This window comes from Aedes albopictus, chromosome 2 (assembly GCF_035046485.1).
Source record: "Aedes albopictus strain Foshan chromosome 2, AalbF5, whole genome shotgun sequence".
Lineage (NCBI taxonomy): Eukaryota > Metazoa > Arthropoda > Insecta > Diptera > Culicidae > Aedes > Aedes albopictus.
The window spans coordinates 369,433,750-369,453,366 of NC_085137.1; the positions used below are offsets into that span (position 1 = coordinate 369,433,750).

Sequence of the window (19,617 nt, forward strand, 5' to 3'; positions counted from 1 at the left end):
CGCGAGACCAACTAACGGGGCACCGCGTCACGTTGACATGTTCGAAATAGGTTCGGCGAGTGCACTGTGGGAAAAGATGACCAAATCTACAGCCCATACAATTTTGTAAAACGAAGGGGTCAGGGTTGGGTGGGTCTGGGATGACCAAATATAGCGTCCAAGCAGACTATCCCGTATTTTCAGAAGAGCATGGTCTTCTTAGAGAATTAAAAAGAACTGTTAGAACATAACTAAGTACCTAACTCCAGTTTTCACTGATTAAATGATCAAAGTTCTGGGTCGTACCGATGAAGCGAGGCTTCTCACCATTCGACGCGACGTGAGCACGTAAAACGGCTTCACAGCTGGGTATATTGTTTTCTTTTTTTCGCACTCATCCAACATGGAAAGCTATTTTCCATGAATTATAAATCAATCAATCACGATTGCTCGCTGGGGGAAGAGGATCAACGTCACATTGGGTATGCAGGAACAGTAGTATAAATCGATACTTTCCTGTTTGCTATTAGCGCGGTCGCCCACAAACTTGGTCGTATGATAATGCCAGCTATGGCTATGTGTTAGGTCCCGTCGTGTATGGGTTGGGTGGGGTCGGTCACACTGCATATATACTGGTAGGCGATCGCTGTTGTTGGTTCTGGACGGTGGGTGCCAGCGAGTAATTCTTTCCTGTCTCAAACGATGTGCTCTATATTCCACAGGAACTCCCAGGACGGTACGCTGAAGGTTGATGGCGGAAAGCCCATCACTCGGAGGTCGCCGGGAAAGCTGAGGCAGCTGAACACAGACACCGGGCTGTATGTGGGTGAGTAAATAGTTTGACTTCAGTCGTTGTCTATTTCGTATATGGATGAAGAATTATTTGTTGCTTTATGTTATGGGAACTCATACAAAAGCTCCTTATATTAAGTCCATCAAGTTGAGTTTGAAACGATTCTCTTCGAGCCAGGTATTCATGCTCGCCAGATTCCAGACGGGAATCGGCCAAAGCCCCAAGCTGCTGGTCTTGAGCCGACGGCTGCTTCCGGGGTGGGCTCTCAAGGCCTCTTTTGATTACCTGGATCTCAGGGTCGTTGAGGTGGTCTTGGAGAATTCCTAGGGGATTGGTGTGGTGAAAAGGAGGACAATACAAAGCGGAACGGACAATGGAAAACAAGATTTCTACGATAACAAGACTTAAACAAATAAGCTGTGGTTCAGAGGGCCATACAATATTTTAAAATGTGAAAACAGAGATTTGAGGTTATGTACTCATTTATTATTTCATTTTAACCAAGGGGGGGGGGAGTGGGGGTTTGGATTGAGCTCACCGGTACGTTGCGGCCGTTGGTGCTACGATGAACTGCTGCTGTTGATGCTGGAACTTGCTGGGATCTTCCGGCTTCTCCATGCTTCTTCTGTTTCTTCTTTTCAGCTTCTTGCTTCTCCTGTGTTTCTTCTTCCACTACATCGATTTCTTCTTGAATTCCAATACAGATTGCCCTCACAATTAGCCAAAGGACAATCACCACCACACAAGCAAAGGGGGGGGGGATGTTCGACGGTTATAGGCCAATCTAGCGTAGGACCGTAGTTCCGCGGTCCGAGAAGTGGTACTTTGCGCGCACAATCTTCGTGGTCTTCAAGCGAGTTGCACCTTATAAGGACCGACACCAACAGACTTGGCATAATACCACACTTCGAGATACGGTCGGTCACCACGAAATTGTTCACTATATGGTTCTTTAGCATCACGTACTCGCTCGGAATAAATTGTACGTTTTGGTCAGTGGTGTCTAACTCGGCCAGCACTTACATTATGATGATTCATCATCCGTAGGTGCACTTTGCTGGCCGTCCGTGATGCGACACAACATTGACCCGTACAGGTGAACCTTAACGAAAGTTTTTCAAACGGTATTTTGGCTGTTGGGTTTGTTTGTTCACCATTGCACTCTTAGGTTTTTAAAGCACTCGCGGAACTTCAGCTTGTATTAGCGGACAAGACTGTACCGTCACCTTCTTCTCTTCTTCGGACCAAAAATTACAAGAGAGCTTCCCCAAATTCTGCCATGTCATTTATAGTCCTCCCAGAAGGCCCAAGGAGAGAAGGGGGGGGGGTAGTCCTTCCACCCCGCAGCTTGACTTATTCAGAAATTGCATATCATGGCTTTGGTGACAAATGCTTATTCAAAGACGCCGATGATGATGACAGTTACTTACACACTAAACAGATTTTAACAATTTTTGAATAAGGTGTCATATAAATTTAGTTTAATAAAATTCCGATTTGAGGCTACATGCGAAGCCTTGACACTACCTAACGGACACTTGTTTTCCATTTTTTTTTTGTAAATAAATAATCTAGTAATTGTATATAAATCAATCTGAATAATGTGTAAATAAAGCATCTAATATTGAATAGTAAATAAATAAATAAATAAAAAAATAAATAGAAAAAAATAATAAATATAGATAAATCAATAGATAAATAAAGGATCTGAGTAAAAAACAAATCTACAATCGGAATATATGAACAGAACAAAATAATTAAATAAATAAATGAATAAGCAAATAAATAAATAAATAAATAAATAAATAAATAAATAAATAAATAAATGAATGAAAAGACACCTTAAGCTACTAAGTGTAAAATAAACATAACTCAAACACACAACAGTGGAGACCAACATGTATGATACACTTAGACATTTGAATAAATAATATAAAGATACAATATTCAATAAAAAAAAATAATAACAATAACATGCTCTGAACCAACAGCCTAGCCTTTGCACCACACAAGAGATTGTTACCCAAACGGTTGGTAACAAGTTTCGTACTTACTGTATTGACAAGTGAGACGCTCTGATCTGGTGGTTAAAATTTCTACTATTTATACTATAAATTTGACATTGATTTTCATCATCAATTAAATTAGAAATCTATAACAAAGCTTAACCTCAAACATGACCATAAATATGACATTCTATGTATGTAGAGGTGTGCGCCGAAGCAGTTTTCACCGGTGGCGGCGTTTATAGTAATTTGAGGCAGCGGCAGCGGCGACGCCGGCACCACGGGCGTATGTCCTATTCGGCGGCGGCGGCGTTATGTTGATGAATTCAACATTATATGCACGTTGCAAGGGATTCCTTTAGGGGTTTCTTCAAGAATTCCTCCAAAAAATACTCAATAGATTTCTTGGGAAGTTTCTCCAAAGGGCTTCCTAGAAGATCCTCAGATATTTCTCCACGGGTGGGATCGTAAACTTCTCTAGAATTTGTCCCGACGTTTCGACTCTGTTTCGAGTCTTCTTCAAAGGGAAACTGTAATGGGATTTTTATTGGTGGCTTGAATTATGGGTTTTAGTTGACTTACATTCTGACTAGTCATCCATCCATCAGTTCAATCTACAGAATCAGCATCCTCCTCAGAACCAGTTATCCATGCAACACCAGCTCGCACACCACCTCTAACAGGAGATCCTCAGCACGTAACCAACCCAAGAATGGCCAATCCATCAAATACAGCGTCCACAGAAGAGCCCGATCTACCAATAGAAGAACAATTAGAAACAGCCAACAACCAACAAAATCGAATTTTCAGATCCATTCCGTACGTAACCGGTCTCTCTGAACGAATCATAGGTATCCTAAGCAAAGATTACAAAAACATCATCATAGCCTGTAAACAAACCAACACCATTGATAAATTCCACACACAAGTAAAAGACCCAATTAACAAGTTAGATCTAAGCAAAATAGTCTACAAAATATCATGTAATGATTGCCAGCAGTGTTATATTGGTATGACTCAAAACAAATTAAAAACAAGATTGTACGGACACAAAACACACATAAACAAACTTAACAGGTTAAAAGAGTTAGGGCACACCAATATAGACACGGAGATAATTAAAGGGTCCTTAAAATAAATTAATAATAATAAAACACGGAGATAATAACACTAGGAGAGAAAACAGCGCTCATCAAACACTGCATCGACAACGATCACAGTTTCAACCTGGATCGAACTACAGTGATTGATAGTAGTAGAAACACAAACACATTAACATTTCTTGAAATGTGTCATATAGTTAACACACCCAACACTGTGAACCACCGCACTGACATTGACGGATTGAACACAACGTACGCAGCCACTCTCAAAACTATAGGTGAAACATTTCAATCCTAATCATAGCTAATGCACTCACCGTCTTTGAACAAACCGTTACCGCGTCAACAAGTGCAGTGCAGTGCAGAAATCAAGTGAAACCAACCAAAAAATAAGCTACGGTTCACTTGATAAGAAATGTAGGTCAAAATCACACCACACGCTGTACCTGTAATGTATTTATGTATGTAAAATTAATTTCACAGCCGATGTACAGATACAAACAAGACACCGACAGTCCTATGTCCATTCGAACAAAAAGCGACTAGTCAGAATGTAAGTCAACTAAAACCCATAATTCAAGCCACCAATAAAAATCCCATTACAGTTTCCCTTTGAAGAAGACTCGAAACAGAGTCGAAACGTCGGGACAAATCTAAAACAGTCGTTTTTGATTCCCCAAGACTGCAGCGCCGATAAAGTAGCTAGATCACACATATCAGTCGAACTCTCTTAAGTACCATTGTGCAAAAAAATCTTTCAAGAATGCTGAAGGAGTTCTTGGGTTTGTTCCTAATCATCCTTCAAGAATTCATTTGAAGATTCATTCAAGAATTCCTCTAGTACCTTAGTCTGCAATTTCTGCACGAATTCCCAAAGATTTTTTTAAAGGATTCCTTCAAAAACATCTCCATGATTTAATTCAGAAATTCCTCAAGGATGTTTCCATCAGGGATTTTCTCAGAAACTTCTCTAGGGCTTTTTCTCTAAAACTTTCCAAAAAATTCTCATAAAATTCTTCTACAAATTGCTCCAAAACCATCTCAGGAGTTTTTTTTTTCGTACCCATCTGTTATTGAAATTAAGCCACTGTTCCTAATTGACTAAACTTCTGTGGCGAATCTCAGGAGTTCCTCTAGGTATTCCCCAGGAACTTCTGCAGGAGTTCCTCCAACGATTGTTTCTGAAATTGTTTCAATGAAACTAAATTTAAACCGGGAATTTTTAAACATTTCTATAAAAATTCCTTTTGGTAACCCTCGAAGAATAACTTCTACATGTTTTATGTCATTTCATAAAATACTTCTGCACATATCTGTGGATGAATATCTCAAAGAATTCCCGGAGGAATCTCTAAAGGAATTCCAGGAAATGTATCTGAAAGAACCACAGGACGAATTCCAAAAAGAAACCTAGACATTTCATCGGTAACCCCTGACGAATTTTAAATGGATTCCTGGAGGACCTTGGAAGAATTTCCGAAGCAATCGCTGAAAATTCTGACAATAAAAAAAATGAAAGAAAATATGTTTGAGGTAATCTACATTCATGAAACATCCTTAAACTACTGAAGGAGTCTTAAGTGATATTTCAGAAAGAATTCCTTAGTAAATTTTAAATGAAATCCATGGAGGAAATTGTCTATCAAATTCCTGCAGAAATCCCTGGAGATGTTTTTGAATGAATCCCTGCAGGAGTATGTGAAAGAATCCCAAGGATTTTTCTGAAATAATTCTAGAAAGAATTGCTAAGACATCGTCCATGTCTCGTGTCCGTAGAGAACCACCCGTCACATAAATAAAAATAAAAATAGGGTCTTGTACATGGTACATTTGGTGCGCGGGTGAATCTTTTATGACCGCAGATTCTTCTGGAGCCCGTAGTAGGCACGACTCCCACTAATGATGCGCCTTCGTATTTCATGGCTCACGTTATTGTCATCCGTTAGCAAGAAGCCGAGGTAGACGAATTCTTCTACCACCTCGAAAATATCCCCGTCTATCGTAACATCGCTGCCAAGGTTTGTCCTGTCTCGCTCAGTCCCACCTACCAGCATGTACTTTGTCTTAGCCGCGCCCGCATTCACCACCAGCTGTTTAACCCGGCTGTTTAACCCGGCTCGTCGCATAACACCTTCCAGGGCGATGTTGAATAGTAGGCAGGAAAGTCCATCACCTTGTCGTAGTCCCCGTCGAGATTCGAATGAACTGAATAGTTCACCCGAAATCCTTACGCTGTTCTGCACAACGTCCATCGTTGCTCTTATCAGTCTGGTAAGCTTCCCGGAAAAGCTGTTCTCGTCCATGATTTTCCATAGCTCTGTGCGGTCGATACTGTCGAATGCCGCCTTGAAGTCGATGAACAGGTGGCAGCTTCCTATTTGGCAGTGTAGTGATGCAACCGATAGTAGGAAAGGCCATGTAATCCGTACCGCAATCAAATAGGTTCAGCGCCGAGGATAATTTTGTGGTAATCCCCAAGGCAACCGAGTGATATGCGTTCTGCGGTTCTACCCCGTTAGGCCGAAAGCCGTTCGGACGAAAGGGTCGTTAGGCCGAATATGCCATTAGGCCGGATGGGTCGGGTCGTTAGGCCGAACTGGTCACTAGGCCAAATGGGTTGTAAAATTAAACGGTTTGCTTTGGCAACTGGATGGTAGGAAACTGTTTAATGTTTGAGGGAAACGGTCTTCGACCTTGAAATTTTGGTTGGTTGAAAAATGGTTAGCTGAATAAACACACTTCTAGTTTTTCGCGTTTTAAAGTCTAAATTATAGTTATACCGGAAACAAATTCAGAGTTCCAGTACGAACATGATTAACAAGATTAAGTGCAACTGAATCGAGTTCTGTAAAACTTAGAAAGAACAGCCTACGTTTAAAAGAAGGAAAAATCTTCGATGAAATAGTTGTTAGCCGTAATGCTTATAGTGAGAATAAAAGTAATATTACGAAAAAACACCCTATGCTCAGAAGAAGGAGAAACTCTGTTGAGGGCTGTAATCCTCATAATGAGTAAAACATTTGAACTAGAAAGAGCAGCAGTAGACTACCGCCGTGAAACAGAACAGTTAGACTAGAAAGAGTTTAGAAGAAGTAAAATTTCAGATGAAAAAGTTGATTGCTATAATACGAATATGAGTAAAACAGCCTATGTTCCGAAGAAGACGGAACTCTGATGAAAAAGTTAATGGCTGTTATCTTTATAATGAAAAAAGAACAGCCTATTTTCAAAAGAAGGAAAAATTTTCGATGAAGAATTTAATAGCTGTTATGTTCATAGTGAGTATAACAGACTAGAAGAAAAGCCTATGTACAGAAGAAGGAAACACTTTTATGCAAAAATTAATGGCTGTAATACTTTATGAGCAGAATAGTTAAACTAGAAAGAACAGCCTATTTGTAAAAGAAGGAAAAATCTCTGATGAAAAAATTAATTGCTGTAATGCTCATAGTGAGTAAAACACTAAAACTAGAGAGAACAGCCTATGTTTAGAAGAAGAAAAAATCTCCGATGAAAGATTTAAAAGCTGTAATGCTCATAGTGAGTATAACTGTTAGATTAGAAGAAAAGCCTATGTACAGAAGAAGGAAATACTCTTATGAAAAAGTTTATGGCTGAAATCAGGCCCGTGCATAGAAGTGGCGCCAAGGGAGGGGTTTTTCCCAATTTCGACAAAAGGCGGAGGGGCGCCTAGTGTATGAAGCGTCGGTAATGGAGGGGGTTTAACACCCAAACTCCCCCCCCCCTTGTGCACGGGCTTGGCTGAAATACTTATAATGAGTAGAATAGTTAAATTAGAAAGAACAGCCTATTTTCAAAAGAAGGAAAAATCTCCGATGAAATATTTAATTAATGTAATTCTCATAGTGAGTAGAACATTACAACACAAAGAACAGCCTATGTTTCAATGAAGGACAAATCCCCGATGATAAATTTAATAGCTGAAATGCTATATTCTTCACCACTTATCCTTACAGCTTTTTTGTCCACTAGGGCACTACGTAAGCGATTCCAATTGGCAGCTGAACTTACACTTTGTACAGCATCTAAATGTATTCCATTTCACTATATTGAACTGGTTGTCTTTGCGCTGTTTTCTTTTTGTATCCTGCTCATGCTAGAATGATAAGCACGATGATTTAGGTTAGGTATAATAGCCTTTTTGATTTGTATTGCATTCATTTGCAAGTAGTATAATTATGTTGACAATGTTACTTTATCTCTTTATCCTATCGATAGCTTTGGTTGTGCCCGTTCACAGTTAGAAAATATCACCGACTTCGGTAATGTTTTACCGAAATCTCAACCGTTAGGTTTATTTTACAGGAAAAAATCGGTAAAGGTAGCTACTTTTACCGAAATTCGGTAGAGTTTGACAGATAAACGATAACATTTACCGAAATTTGGTATTTTTCTACAGAATTTCGGTAAAAATCCATTACCGAACGCTCAGCGGTTAAGATTTCGGTAAAAATTACCGAACGCGATTAGCTGTGACTCACCATAACACTTTGTTTCTAACTAAAAGTAAGCTTTTTCGAGATGCTCTATTATAAATCTTTTCTACTTAGCCTCCCCAATTGATATCCTCCACAGTTCCCCAATGATGTCGACTTTTCTCATGTTTATTTCGTTTTTTTTTTTTTATTCTTAATCACTTAACCTAATTTTTTTTACAGCTCTTTTGTCCACTTGGGCACTACGTGAGCGATTCCAATTGGACGCTGCACTTACACTTTTGTACAGCGCCTACATGTATTCTATTTTAATTCAACTGTATCGAACTGGTGCCTTGTGCTGCTTCAACTTTTCTACCCTGTCCACGGTAGAATGATGAGCACGATGATGCTGGTGGTTGGCTGCTGTTCCTTTTCCAGTCCAACTGGGGGTCGTCCATTATGAGTTGCGGTTCGCCGATATCCAAATTCCGGGTTCGTTAGAGCTATATGCTCCGAAGAGGGTCAGGTGCCAGCTGCTCTCGGGGGGAAGAGCAACTGACGAAAAATTGCAAGTGCCGGGGCTGGGTTCGAACCCATGACCATCCGCTTATGATGCGAACGTGTGGACCACTGCGCCACGGGCCCCGACTATTTCGTTTTGTGCAATATAAAACGATAAAAGTCGGTAGACACATATAATGACAACCTATTCGGCCTAACGACCCTTTCGGCCTAACGACCCTTTCGGCCTAATGACCCATTCGGCTTAATGATCCATTCGGCCTAACGACTCTTTCGGCCTAACGACCCTTTCGGCCTAACGGCATTCGGCCTAACGGCTTTCGGCCTAACGGACTGCTCCCGCGTTCTGCTCGGCTGTGAGGTACCATCGGTAACTACCCTGAAGAATTCGGGGTGATGCATTTCCTACACGGCAGTCACTGCCAGGGAATGCATATCCAGGAGGATCTCCAGATCCGGGAGATAATCGAAAAAGCCATTAATGTTGAATTGCAGAGCTAAAACCTGGTGAGGATTTCGAGCTGGAGCTTGGGTCTTACAACTCGGATTATGGTTCCCGAGATGCTCATAATCAATGAATGAATATCGAGAAGAACACCTGAAGTGATACCGAAACAAAACTCGCGCGAAATTTCTTCGTCCTGGAAGAAATCAATTAAGGAATCCGGGAGAAATCGTTTAAAGCATCCTGGGGAGAATCCTTGAAAAAATCCCACCCAAGCAACCCTCATGGCATATAATAGTTACGGCAGCAAAAGTTTTGGTTGCATAGAAGTTAATTTGACGTTATTCTAACACAATTCTAAAATAACGTCAAATTAACTTCTATACAACCAAAATCTGCGCTGCTGTAACTCTTATATGACATGTGTATTGTTTGGGCAGAAAGAATGTCAGGAGAACTCAATCAGGGTAATCCCGATAGAATCTCAAAAGAAGTCCTTTTGAGTTCTTGGAGGAATCTCTGAAAGAATAACGAGAGACCTCTAAAACTCCTGAAAGAATCCCAGAAGACATCTCTGAATATGCTACTGAAGGAATTCCGGGAGGAAGCCCTAAAATTGGAATATGGGGAGGAATCCCGAAGGAATACAGGAATAAATTCCTGAACAAAAACCTGAGCGAATCAATGAATCACGGCGAAAATGTCTGAAAGAATCTCCGAAAGGATTCAAGACGAATCGTCATAGGAATCCCTAATAAATTTTAGGTGGAATACCTGAAAGAATTCCAGTAGAAAGCCCTGAAAAACTAATGAGGAAATCGCGAAAGAAACTCCGGAAAGATTCCCTCAAGGAAACTCGGGAAGAAACCTAATAAGAACCCAGAAAGAATCACAAAGGATTCCCTGAGACTCAATAAAACACACAGGAAATAATCCGTGAAATAATCTCGGAAGAAATTACTAAAGGAAACCTAGAAGAAATCAATAAATGAATCTCGAAAGGAATCCCTTTAATAAAAAATACATGATCATTGAAGGGATGGATAGAATATGTCACGGGATCCTTAAAAATATCCAGGAATAGATCCGCGGGAGGGGTTTATGGAAGAATGTCGGAAGGAGACCCGGAAGAAAGTCCGAAATAAATCTTCGAAAGAAACCTTAAACGTATCTTGGAATGATCCAAACACCGAGACCCTGGAAGAATACCTGAAAGAATCTCCAAATGAATTTCAGGAGGAATCCCTAAAGTAAACTTGGTAAAAATAAATAACAAGAACCCGGGTGATGTCAGGGGAAGAATTCTGGAAGGAATGCCTTAAAACGCACGGAAGAAATCTCTGAACGAATCTTGGGGGAAAACCAAGAAAAAATCCTGGAATCCTGATGCAGCATCAAGAATAGTTCTGGAAAGAATCGTGGAAGGAATCCTGGGAGAAATCCCTAAATGAATCCAGAAATAAATCTATGGAGGATCAATAAAACAAATCTAGGAAGGAATTTTTAATAAAATTTTAGCAAAAATTCCGGAGAAAACCCTTGACAAACCTCTAGAATTCTCCCTGAAGGAATCGCGGAAATACTTCTAAAAGAATCCCGAAAAAACCCAAAAGCAATTCTGTGGTTAATTGTTGCAAGAATCCCAGGAAAATGCCGAAAGACATTCTTGAAAAATCTCGAGGCAAATCAATGAACAAATCCCGCGAGGAATCCTCGGAGGATTCCCGTGAGGATATCCTGATAGAAGGAGACAATATAAAATAAATTGCTGAAGCAATCCGTGGGTGATTTAAATCAATGACGAAATACTGGGTTATATTCCTGCAACAATACCGGAAGAATTCCCTGGCGAAATACCTGAAGAAATTCCTGAAAGAGTTCGGGAAGCTTGAAGAGAGAATAAACTTGAAGGGATGGAATTTGGAATTGTGAATGAAACCAATATATTGTGAACGGATATATCACAATTCCACGAAAAGATTTTTTGCTATACATTCCAGTTTAAATCAATCGCAAAAACATCTACGCCGAGTAAAAATCATAAAATTGATTTATATATTTATCCCCAATATGACCGGAGATCTAAATGTCTAGCCATCTGTTGGTAAGGATACAGCTTTTTGCACAGATGATTACAATGATGATGACAATGATGGACATTAAGTACCGTCGTAGATCTTCCCAACCGGTGCGGTGGCGGTGGTGGCGGCGTTGATTCTGGTGGTCGACTGTCTTTCGATCCTTTTCCGAAAAGAAAATTAAATAAATTTCACTAAAACATAACTCGTAGCAGCGCAGAACAGCATGTGGGTTCGCCATTTAGAAAGTTCCGACAATCGCTCAAAAAGATTGCCCAGACCAGCAGCACCGATGAACGATGACAGTGAAAACTGGGACAAGTGGATGAAATTTATGGCCTCAATAAAATAGCACCACCCGGTATGAAAAATGTTTTATTGTCCTGGACCGTTGTTGGGGGAGATTGGGATATAACAGCTCTGTGTTTCCGACGGGGTTTGAACTTTCTGAGAAGCGGTACTCTCTAAACTGATGTATAAAATGTACAGTATTTTTATTAACATCATCAACGCTATTTGAGGGTCAGTAGTTTTTAGCACCAGGACATATCCTGTTGTCAATAATTTCAAAGTAATGCCATCCATCGGTCAGAACATGGGTGATTTGAGATTCCATCTGCTATAATAATCTCCATGAGTAACTATAGGGAAGATTGTGTCTTAATGGACACCCGGGAATTAGTCCAACACTTGAACTATCATGCCCAATGCGTAGAGAACTTGAATGAAGTGACTCAAATATAAATCTTTTCATTCCTGCGGTAAACCTTCTTCAGCAACAACATGTTGAGAAAGCGCATCTAAGGTATAACAATTACAAACTTTTTTTTTCATATTCTAAAAGCAGTTGTTCTCGGATCACTATCATTGCTTTCACCCTACAGGTGGTCATGATGGGCTTCCGCTTGTACCCTGCTTGTTTGTAAAACTGATTGGCATATTATACTAAAACGTCCAGAACGGAACATCAAAATCTCCGCAAGGCATCAAATGTAAAGATAAAGAACCCGGTTGCTGCATATGTGAAACGTGGTTTTGGATATTCATTTTAATGACCAAGCACATCCTGGAGCTACACATACATCAACAGAAGAGCGACGCCATGTGTAATGGGTTCCACCTATGCCGACGTAGATATCACATCACAGTCAGTAGTGGTTGGGCACTTGTTACCATCAGCATTCAGCATATTAAATGGACGGGACAGCTGGTGCACACCGAATGTTGAAACAAAAAACAGAACAAAAAACAATTTCGAAAGTTCATCCCTCCCGGTTTGGGACCCCAAATTGGATCAAATTTTCGCAAATGGGATTGTACTTTTCCCGGTGAGACTGTTTGGCAGCGGTGGCAACTATCACAACGAACAACGCAACGGTTCGGTACGTGCGGGTGTGCGGTCAAATGTGTCACCGTTGCTTCCCTCCCCGGGGGGTTGAACGAGGTTGCATCGGCATTAATTAATAATTTGATTCGGTTTTGGCAAATCCATTTTATAGCTTTTTGATTAGGTTCATTTCGGGAGGATTTTACGTTGAACTGGTGCGTTTGTGGGTGGATTTTCAAACAAATTGATTAAATTGGAATTAGTAATTGCTGGCAACGAACGAGCGCTTAGTTAGAAATCAAAAACCTGTGGTTGCAATAGACGTGTTTGATCGGTATAGAGTTGGTGTTTTCGTAATTAGCTGAACTGTTTGGAGTTACTGTAATGATGTCATGGTTAATCTGTGTGGCCAAAATTGTCGTTCCAGGCGAGTTTCGTTTATATTTTCAAATTAAATCTCGAGTTTGTTTCACAATCTATTGCTCGATTTTTCGCACTTGCTTGTAAAACTCTTGTCTGAGACAACCGTGAACACTAGGCCTGTCCACCTTTTCAAAAATGTTCTCTGATTCTCAAGTCCACCCCCGTATTTTAATTGGCATCCTAAAAGAAGTAACTGGTGAAAATTTCAGCCAAATCCATTGAAATTAAGAGGTGCATCAAATCAATATTGTGTTTTTCGACTATTTTTGAACTTCAAAAAATCATAACAACTCTAAAACTTGTCAAAACTTAATTCTTTTGGCAGAAATTGAAAGCTATACTTGTTTTCTACAACTTCTCCGAACAACATATGACAATAAAATTGTAGGAAACATGTGTAATTATCACATTTTGTGATCAGAAAAACCTTAAAAAGTTGATTTTTGATAGATTTCCTTGAGTTTGAAGTTTGATATTTTAAAACGGAATCATATTCTCTCATGTTATTTGGCTATTTGCTTCTTTGACACCGATGCAATAGGAGTTGAGCAAAAAATATTAAAATTCGTGAAAGCCGAATGTGGCCTAAAAACTAGCTTTTTGGAGGCAATCACGCTGTGGCGCGAAATTGTACTGAACGTAGTAGCTTTGCTTCCTTGTAGTTTGCCTTGGCGACCCCCTATTACGGGTGATAACAAACAATCGTGATGGCAGGTGTTGGCTATCATATCAGTGCTGACGCGATGCCACTTTTTGCGCGCCAAAGCGTGATTGCACCCGAAAAGCTAGTTTAAGGCCACATTTGGCTTTCACGAATTTTAGTAATTTTTGCTTAACTCCTACAGCATTGGTGTCAAAGAAGCAAATAACCAACAAACATTGGAGAATATGACGCCGTTTTGAAAAATCCAACTTATCACGTATATTAGGGTGTTCCAGAACAAAATCTATCAAAAAATCAACTTTTTAAGTTTTTTTCTGATTACAAATGTAATTGCACATGTTTCCTTCAATTTTATTGGCACACGTTGTTCGGAGAAGTTGTAGCAAACAAGTATTGCTTTCAATTTCTGCCGAAAGAATTAAGTTTTGACAAGTTTTAGTGTAGTTATGATTTTTTGAAGTTCAAAAATAGTCGAAAAACACAAAATTGATTTGATGCACCTCTTAATTTCAATGGATTTGGTTGAAATTTTCACCAGTTACTTCTTTTAGGATGCCAATCAAAATATGGGGGTGGACTTGAGAATCAGAGCACATTTTTGAAAAGGTGGACAGGCCTAGTGAACACGCAGAGGTTGCAACGGTTATCCAACTAACATTCCTTTCCTTCCCTGAAACTGGGAAGTATGCAACTGTTGTTGATCTTTTAACATTTGGGAACTTAGAAATTGTGCATATTGCAATTAAATTCATATTTGATACCACTATATTCCTATGGAGTAAAAAATATCATACACATATAAAAGCAAATTACAAAAAAAAGAAAATGACCAATCGTCAAAATTAAAACTAAACATGTAACTAAAAGCTAACTGTCCACTCGGTTAGGGTTTCAGAAGTGCATCGTGAAGCATTATTGCATGATGGAATCCAAGGAAACAATGAAATCAAATTGATAAGCAACTTTCTTGAAAGTAGTCACCATGAATCGTATAAAGTCGCGTTGTCCGTAACGGCTGTTTCTCCGATCCAGTCGCAAAATGTCCCGACTTAGAAGCGATCTTGCAGAAGTGTACATATTGATTTGAGATAGAAGTGAAGATGAATCGATGCTATAATTTGGGATCTTCGCAATGTACATGGGCTGTGTGATATGACGTCTCCATTCTAAAGTGTCAATACCAAGAAGCTGACAGGATCGACATAGGGGTTCTCGGGCCAAAGTAGATTCTGCAGGGCAAAACGCACAAACTTCATTTTTACATTTTTAATGCGTGCTCTCCAGGTGTTCTGGAGGGGGCACTAAACAACGACGGAAAATCCCGTTTTGAGCCTGTAGGTATTCCTGGAGAAATTCATGGATAAATCACCCGGAGAAATTCCCTGGAGGAAGAGGAATCCCTGGAAAACTTCCTGGAGGAATCACAGGAAAAATTTCTAGAGGAAGTCTTGGAAAAATTACCTGGAAAAGTTTTCAGGGAACTTCTACAGGAATCCTTGAGAACTCCCGAGGAATCTTCGGGGAACACTCGTGGCATCCTCAGGGAACTCTTGTAGGAATTCCCAAGGATCTCCAGGAGGTATTCCCGAGCAACTCCTGCAAGATTTTTCAAAAGGTTGAGCAACCAGCACTGGACTAATTCCTGAGAAATTCCAGAATAGCTCCTCAAGAAATTTCCGAGGAACATCCGGGAAACTCGTGAAGGATTTCATGGGAAGTCCTGGAGGGATTCTCATGAATAATTGCAAAGCAAAGCAAAGATAATCGTACACATCGTAGTTGCTACTCCGTGATTAACCAGAATAATCAAAGTTGCACAGAGATCAAATGAATGGTGCTTGGGACTAGCTACACACTCTCAATGTGCACAATTCGAGAGTTCAATATTTTAAAATCAATAACGGCGCCGGCCACGTCCTTACGGTCATCGGGAAAGGGGAAGGAATGTTAGTTCGACAACCGTTGTTACTGGAAACCGTGGAATCCACAGCACAGTTGTCTCGGAAGGAGTATTTGTTAGTAGGGTAAGGTGTGGATCTTGGAGCCATCTTTGGTAGGTGATATGATCCACTAGTTATATGAAAGTATACGACACGGTTCTCATCCCGATTATGATGTATCTGGTCGCGAGAGTAAGGGTAATGCACATACGTCAACGATCATTCTATATTAAACGCGCCACCGTATTGATCGTTTACACTACCGTGAAAACCGACTTTCACACGAAAGTTACCCCGCGCTTCTGATTTCATATTCAATATTCGCGTCCCCATCACCCTACCGATAAAACCGATCGACTTACGAAAATAGCCGCGCGTTTCCCACAGTATTGAACTTAGAGTATGCGGAGAATAAACTTTCAAGCTTAGATAGCTATTTTAGAATTATGTACTTTATTAAGAGTAGACCCTGTGATCGACAGCCGTTGAGGTTATTAAGTCAATTATTTTAAATTTGCTCAATTATTATTGTGAACTGCAATTATTCCTTCTAACATTTTTATCGCTTCAATATTAGGCCTGCACCAGAGCTACTACATTAATTTGCAGATATTACAGACTTCAGGAGTCCTCATAAAAACGTATTGGCGAAATTACCCCAACTTTTTTCTAGTATGTAGAGGAAAAAAAAATCGGAATGATCTCACCCAGTGCTATGTCGTCGGATGACCGCAACCACTCCTTAACCCCTTCAAATTTCTGCAATACTGTTTGCTACAAAGTGTGCATTCATTTTTATCACTTCACGAGGAAGGACCATGTGCACTTGCTACAAACACGTGTCACTTTTCACTCTTTCCTTCGAACAATGCAACACAACCGAGATTTTCATCGCAACTGCCACAAACACGCGTCACTTTTCGTTTTTTCCGCCGAACAACGCAACCCGATCTAGATCTCCATCGCAAATGCCCTAAACAAGCGCCATTTTCACTTTTTCCTTCGAACAATGCAACCCGATCGCGATTCCCATCGCAACTGCCGCAAACAGGCGTTATTTTTCACTTTTTCCTTCAAATAATGCTACCGGATCGCAACTGCCCTAAACAAGCGTCATTTTTTCACTTTTTCCTTCGAACAATGCCACCCGATTGCAATCACCATCGCAACTGCCCTAAACAAGCGTCATTTTTCACTTTCTGCTTCGAACAATACCACCCGATCGCGATGCCCATCGCAACTGCCCCAAACACGCGTTATTTTTTACTTTTTCCTTCGTACAATGCCATCCGATCGTGATCCCCATCGAAACTGCCCTAAACAACCGTCATTTTTCACTTTTGCCTTCGAACAATGCCACCCGATCGCGATCCCCATCGCAATTGCCCTAAACAGGCGTTATTTTTCACCTTTTCCTTCGAACAATGTCACCCGATCGCGATCCCCATCGCAACTGCCCTAAACAAGCGTCATTTTTAACTTTTTCCTTCGGACAACCTCTCGTGAATAGTCTTGAAAGAATTGCATCGATAAAGTAAAGATATACAAGAATAGAGCTTGCAGAGCTTGAAGGTCTTAGTTCCAGAAAAGTTTGGATGACCTAAATCACCAAGTGAATGTTGCTAAGTCAAAATTGCAATCTGCGGCTCAAGAAGTGGCGTAGGTTATATTCCGCGATCAATCGTTACAATAACAATTTCCAAAGATTTACAGATATTGCAACCCAAACTTCTGAATACATTGGGCCCATTTGTATGTCAGTGGACACCCAAATAGCAACACATAGAGTTACTCGTAATATTATGAGGTGCAACAGACATAACCGTGAAAGAATTATGTCGATAGAGTGAAGAGAAACAAGAGTAGAGCCTGTAGACCTTGAAGGTCCTAATTCCAGAATAGTTTGTAAAGCCTGAAATATCCCATGAATGTACCAACAGCATTATAGTTGTGCAGTGAGGCTCCACCAGCAGTATTCCATACATATTTTTTTACAATTGAAAAAAATGTAGATCGTAACCCAAACTTCAAAGTGTATTGGAGACCATTTGTAGTTCACAGAATGTCCAGCTACCACAATATCGAGTTGCTCGTAGCAATGCGAGGTCTAATGAACATCAACGTAATTAAATGTCTTGAGCAGAGTGAACACAAATGATGGTAGATCCTGATCTTAAGAAAATGGATTCCAGAGTAGTTCAGATGACCTAAAGCATCCAATATATGTATGTAGAGCTGTGAAAAATCAGTCATGTCAAATGACTACTGATTTTGCACCACCGTCACTATCAATGTAGGCCGATCAATATCAAAATGATAGTAACCGGCAACGGCTTGATACTGACCCGCACTCCAGAGCACTATCATAGCAACTGAACTGATATTTTGATGATTTAGGCCAAAACTCAAAATGTTTAATGAGTAACATACAAAACTTGTTATTCTGTATCACATATTCAAATTCCATCACTTTAAATAATTATTTTGATTTTCAAACGAATTTTAAAGATGGTCTATCAGTGATATCTACCCACCATCGCAATCAATCAAGTTCAGGTGACTCAACAGAGCACACGCTGACTTGGATCGCAGTCAGCCGGCAGCCTATCAAAATCGGCGGTTTGCCTATCACTGACAGTGACAGAGAGCAACTCTGTATGTATGTATTGCGGATTTTTAGAAAATTTTCCACTCTGCGGTAGCCGCCGAGTTCTACCGCAGCTGTCAAAGTCGAACCGCAGCCATGAAAATGATCGTATCATTGAAAAGTTTGGTCAAATCAAAGCATGCTTGCAAAGTGAAATGTTCTGAAAAGCAACAACAAACAATGATCATCGGCGTCGTATCCAAGGCTCGATCCAAGGTATCCTTGGACTGATTGATCGCGATTGATGATACATCGGTAAAAATCATCAGTCTGACAGCTGCGGTAGCTTTTCAATCTTCCGAAAAGTGGAAAATTTTCTCTAAATTAGCAATATCATGAGTTTTCTAGCGGTGCTTTGCGGCTTTTTTTAGCCCTAGGCTAGTTCATCTCGGGACCCACGCTTTACTTCCCTTCCGAAGGAAGAACTCACATTTTGTGAGTTTGTCGGGAGTGGGATTCGATCCCAGGTCCTCGGCGTGATAGTCAAGTGTTCTAACCATCCCACCAGGTCCGCTCCACAGCTTTGCGGCTTTTTGAGTACCGTAGACTACGTTCTGAAATCATTCATCGTGAATAAAATTTGGTTGAGAATGGTGAATTTATGACACAAACTTCGGAGTACTTTGGAGGCCTTAGAATAGATCTGGGATGAAAACTTCAACATGCTATGATGGGTAGTGATACATTACATGTCAAGGATCAGTCAAAACATTTGATGATTTGCAAAACGATGCCGCGCACGCAGCTCCAGCGTGCGAGTTTCAATTCATTCCTCGGCTAGCCTGCCGTGGGAGATACTGGACGGAGTGTGGTTGATAAGGGTCATCAACCAAAAAAAAGGTGGGTTATCTGCAATGGAGGTGGCTGAGCAGCAGCAAGATCATCGACTTTGCGTCCACGAAGCTTAACATAAAGAAGGACCTTAAAATGGCCCTGCTGCGACTTCGTAAGTCGATGGACGATGCCAAGCAAGATCACGAGAGACTCGTGAATACTTCAGCAGCTGCAGAAGCGGCGAAAGCAAAGGTTACGAAGTCTACACAGACGAAGGCCTGCGCTGTTGCAGCAAGCCCAAAAGGTGTGGCGGATGCGACTGTTTTTGATAAGCACACGCAGAAGCGGGCGATGCAGCCGTCGGGAGAGGAGCTGCCTGGTGGTGTCCGCAAGACTAAGCGGATACTAATCCCGAAGTTCGGCAGTAATGCCAGTAAGTCGGACTCCAGCCAGGTGTCCCGTAAAACAGGAAAGGGT

The 19,617-nt window shown here is 40.6% G+C and overlaps 1 protein-coding gene across 1 annotated transcript in view; it reads left to right on the plus strand.

Annotated features, from left to right (window-relative positions):
- LOC109430547 (uncharacterized) overlaps window positions 1-19,617 on the plus strand; it is a 776,197-nt gene that overhangs the window by 740,691 nt on the left and 15,889 nt on the right. Inside the window, exon 17 of the mRNA XM_062852938.1 lies at window positions 702-805. Coding sequence (XP_062708922.1) covers window positions 702-805 — 104 coding nt within the window. The remainder of the gene's footprint in view (window positions 1-701; window positions 806-19,617) is intronic.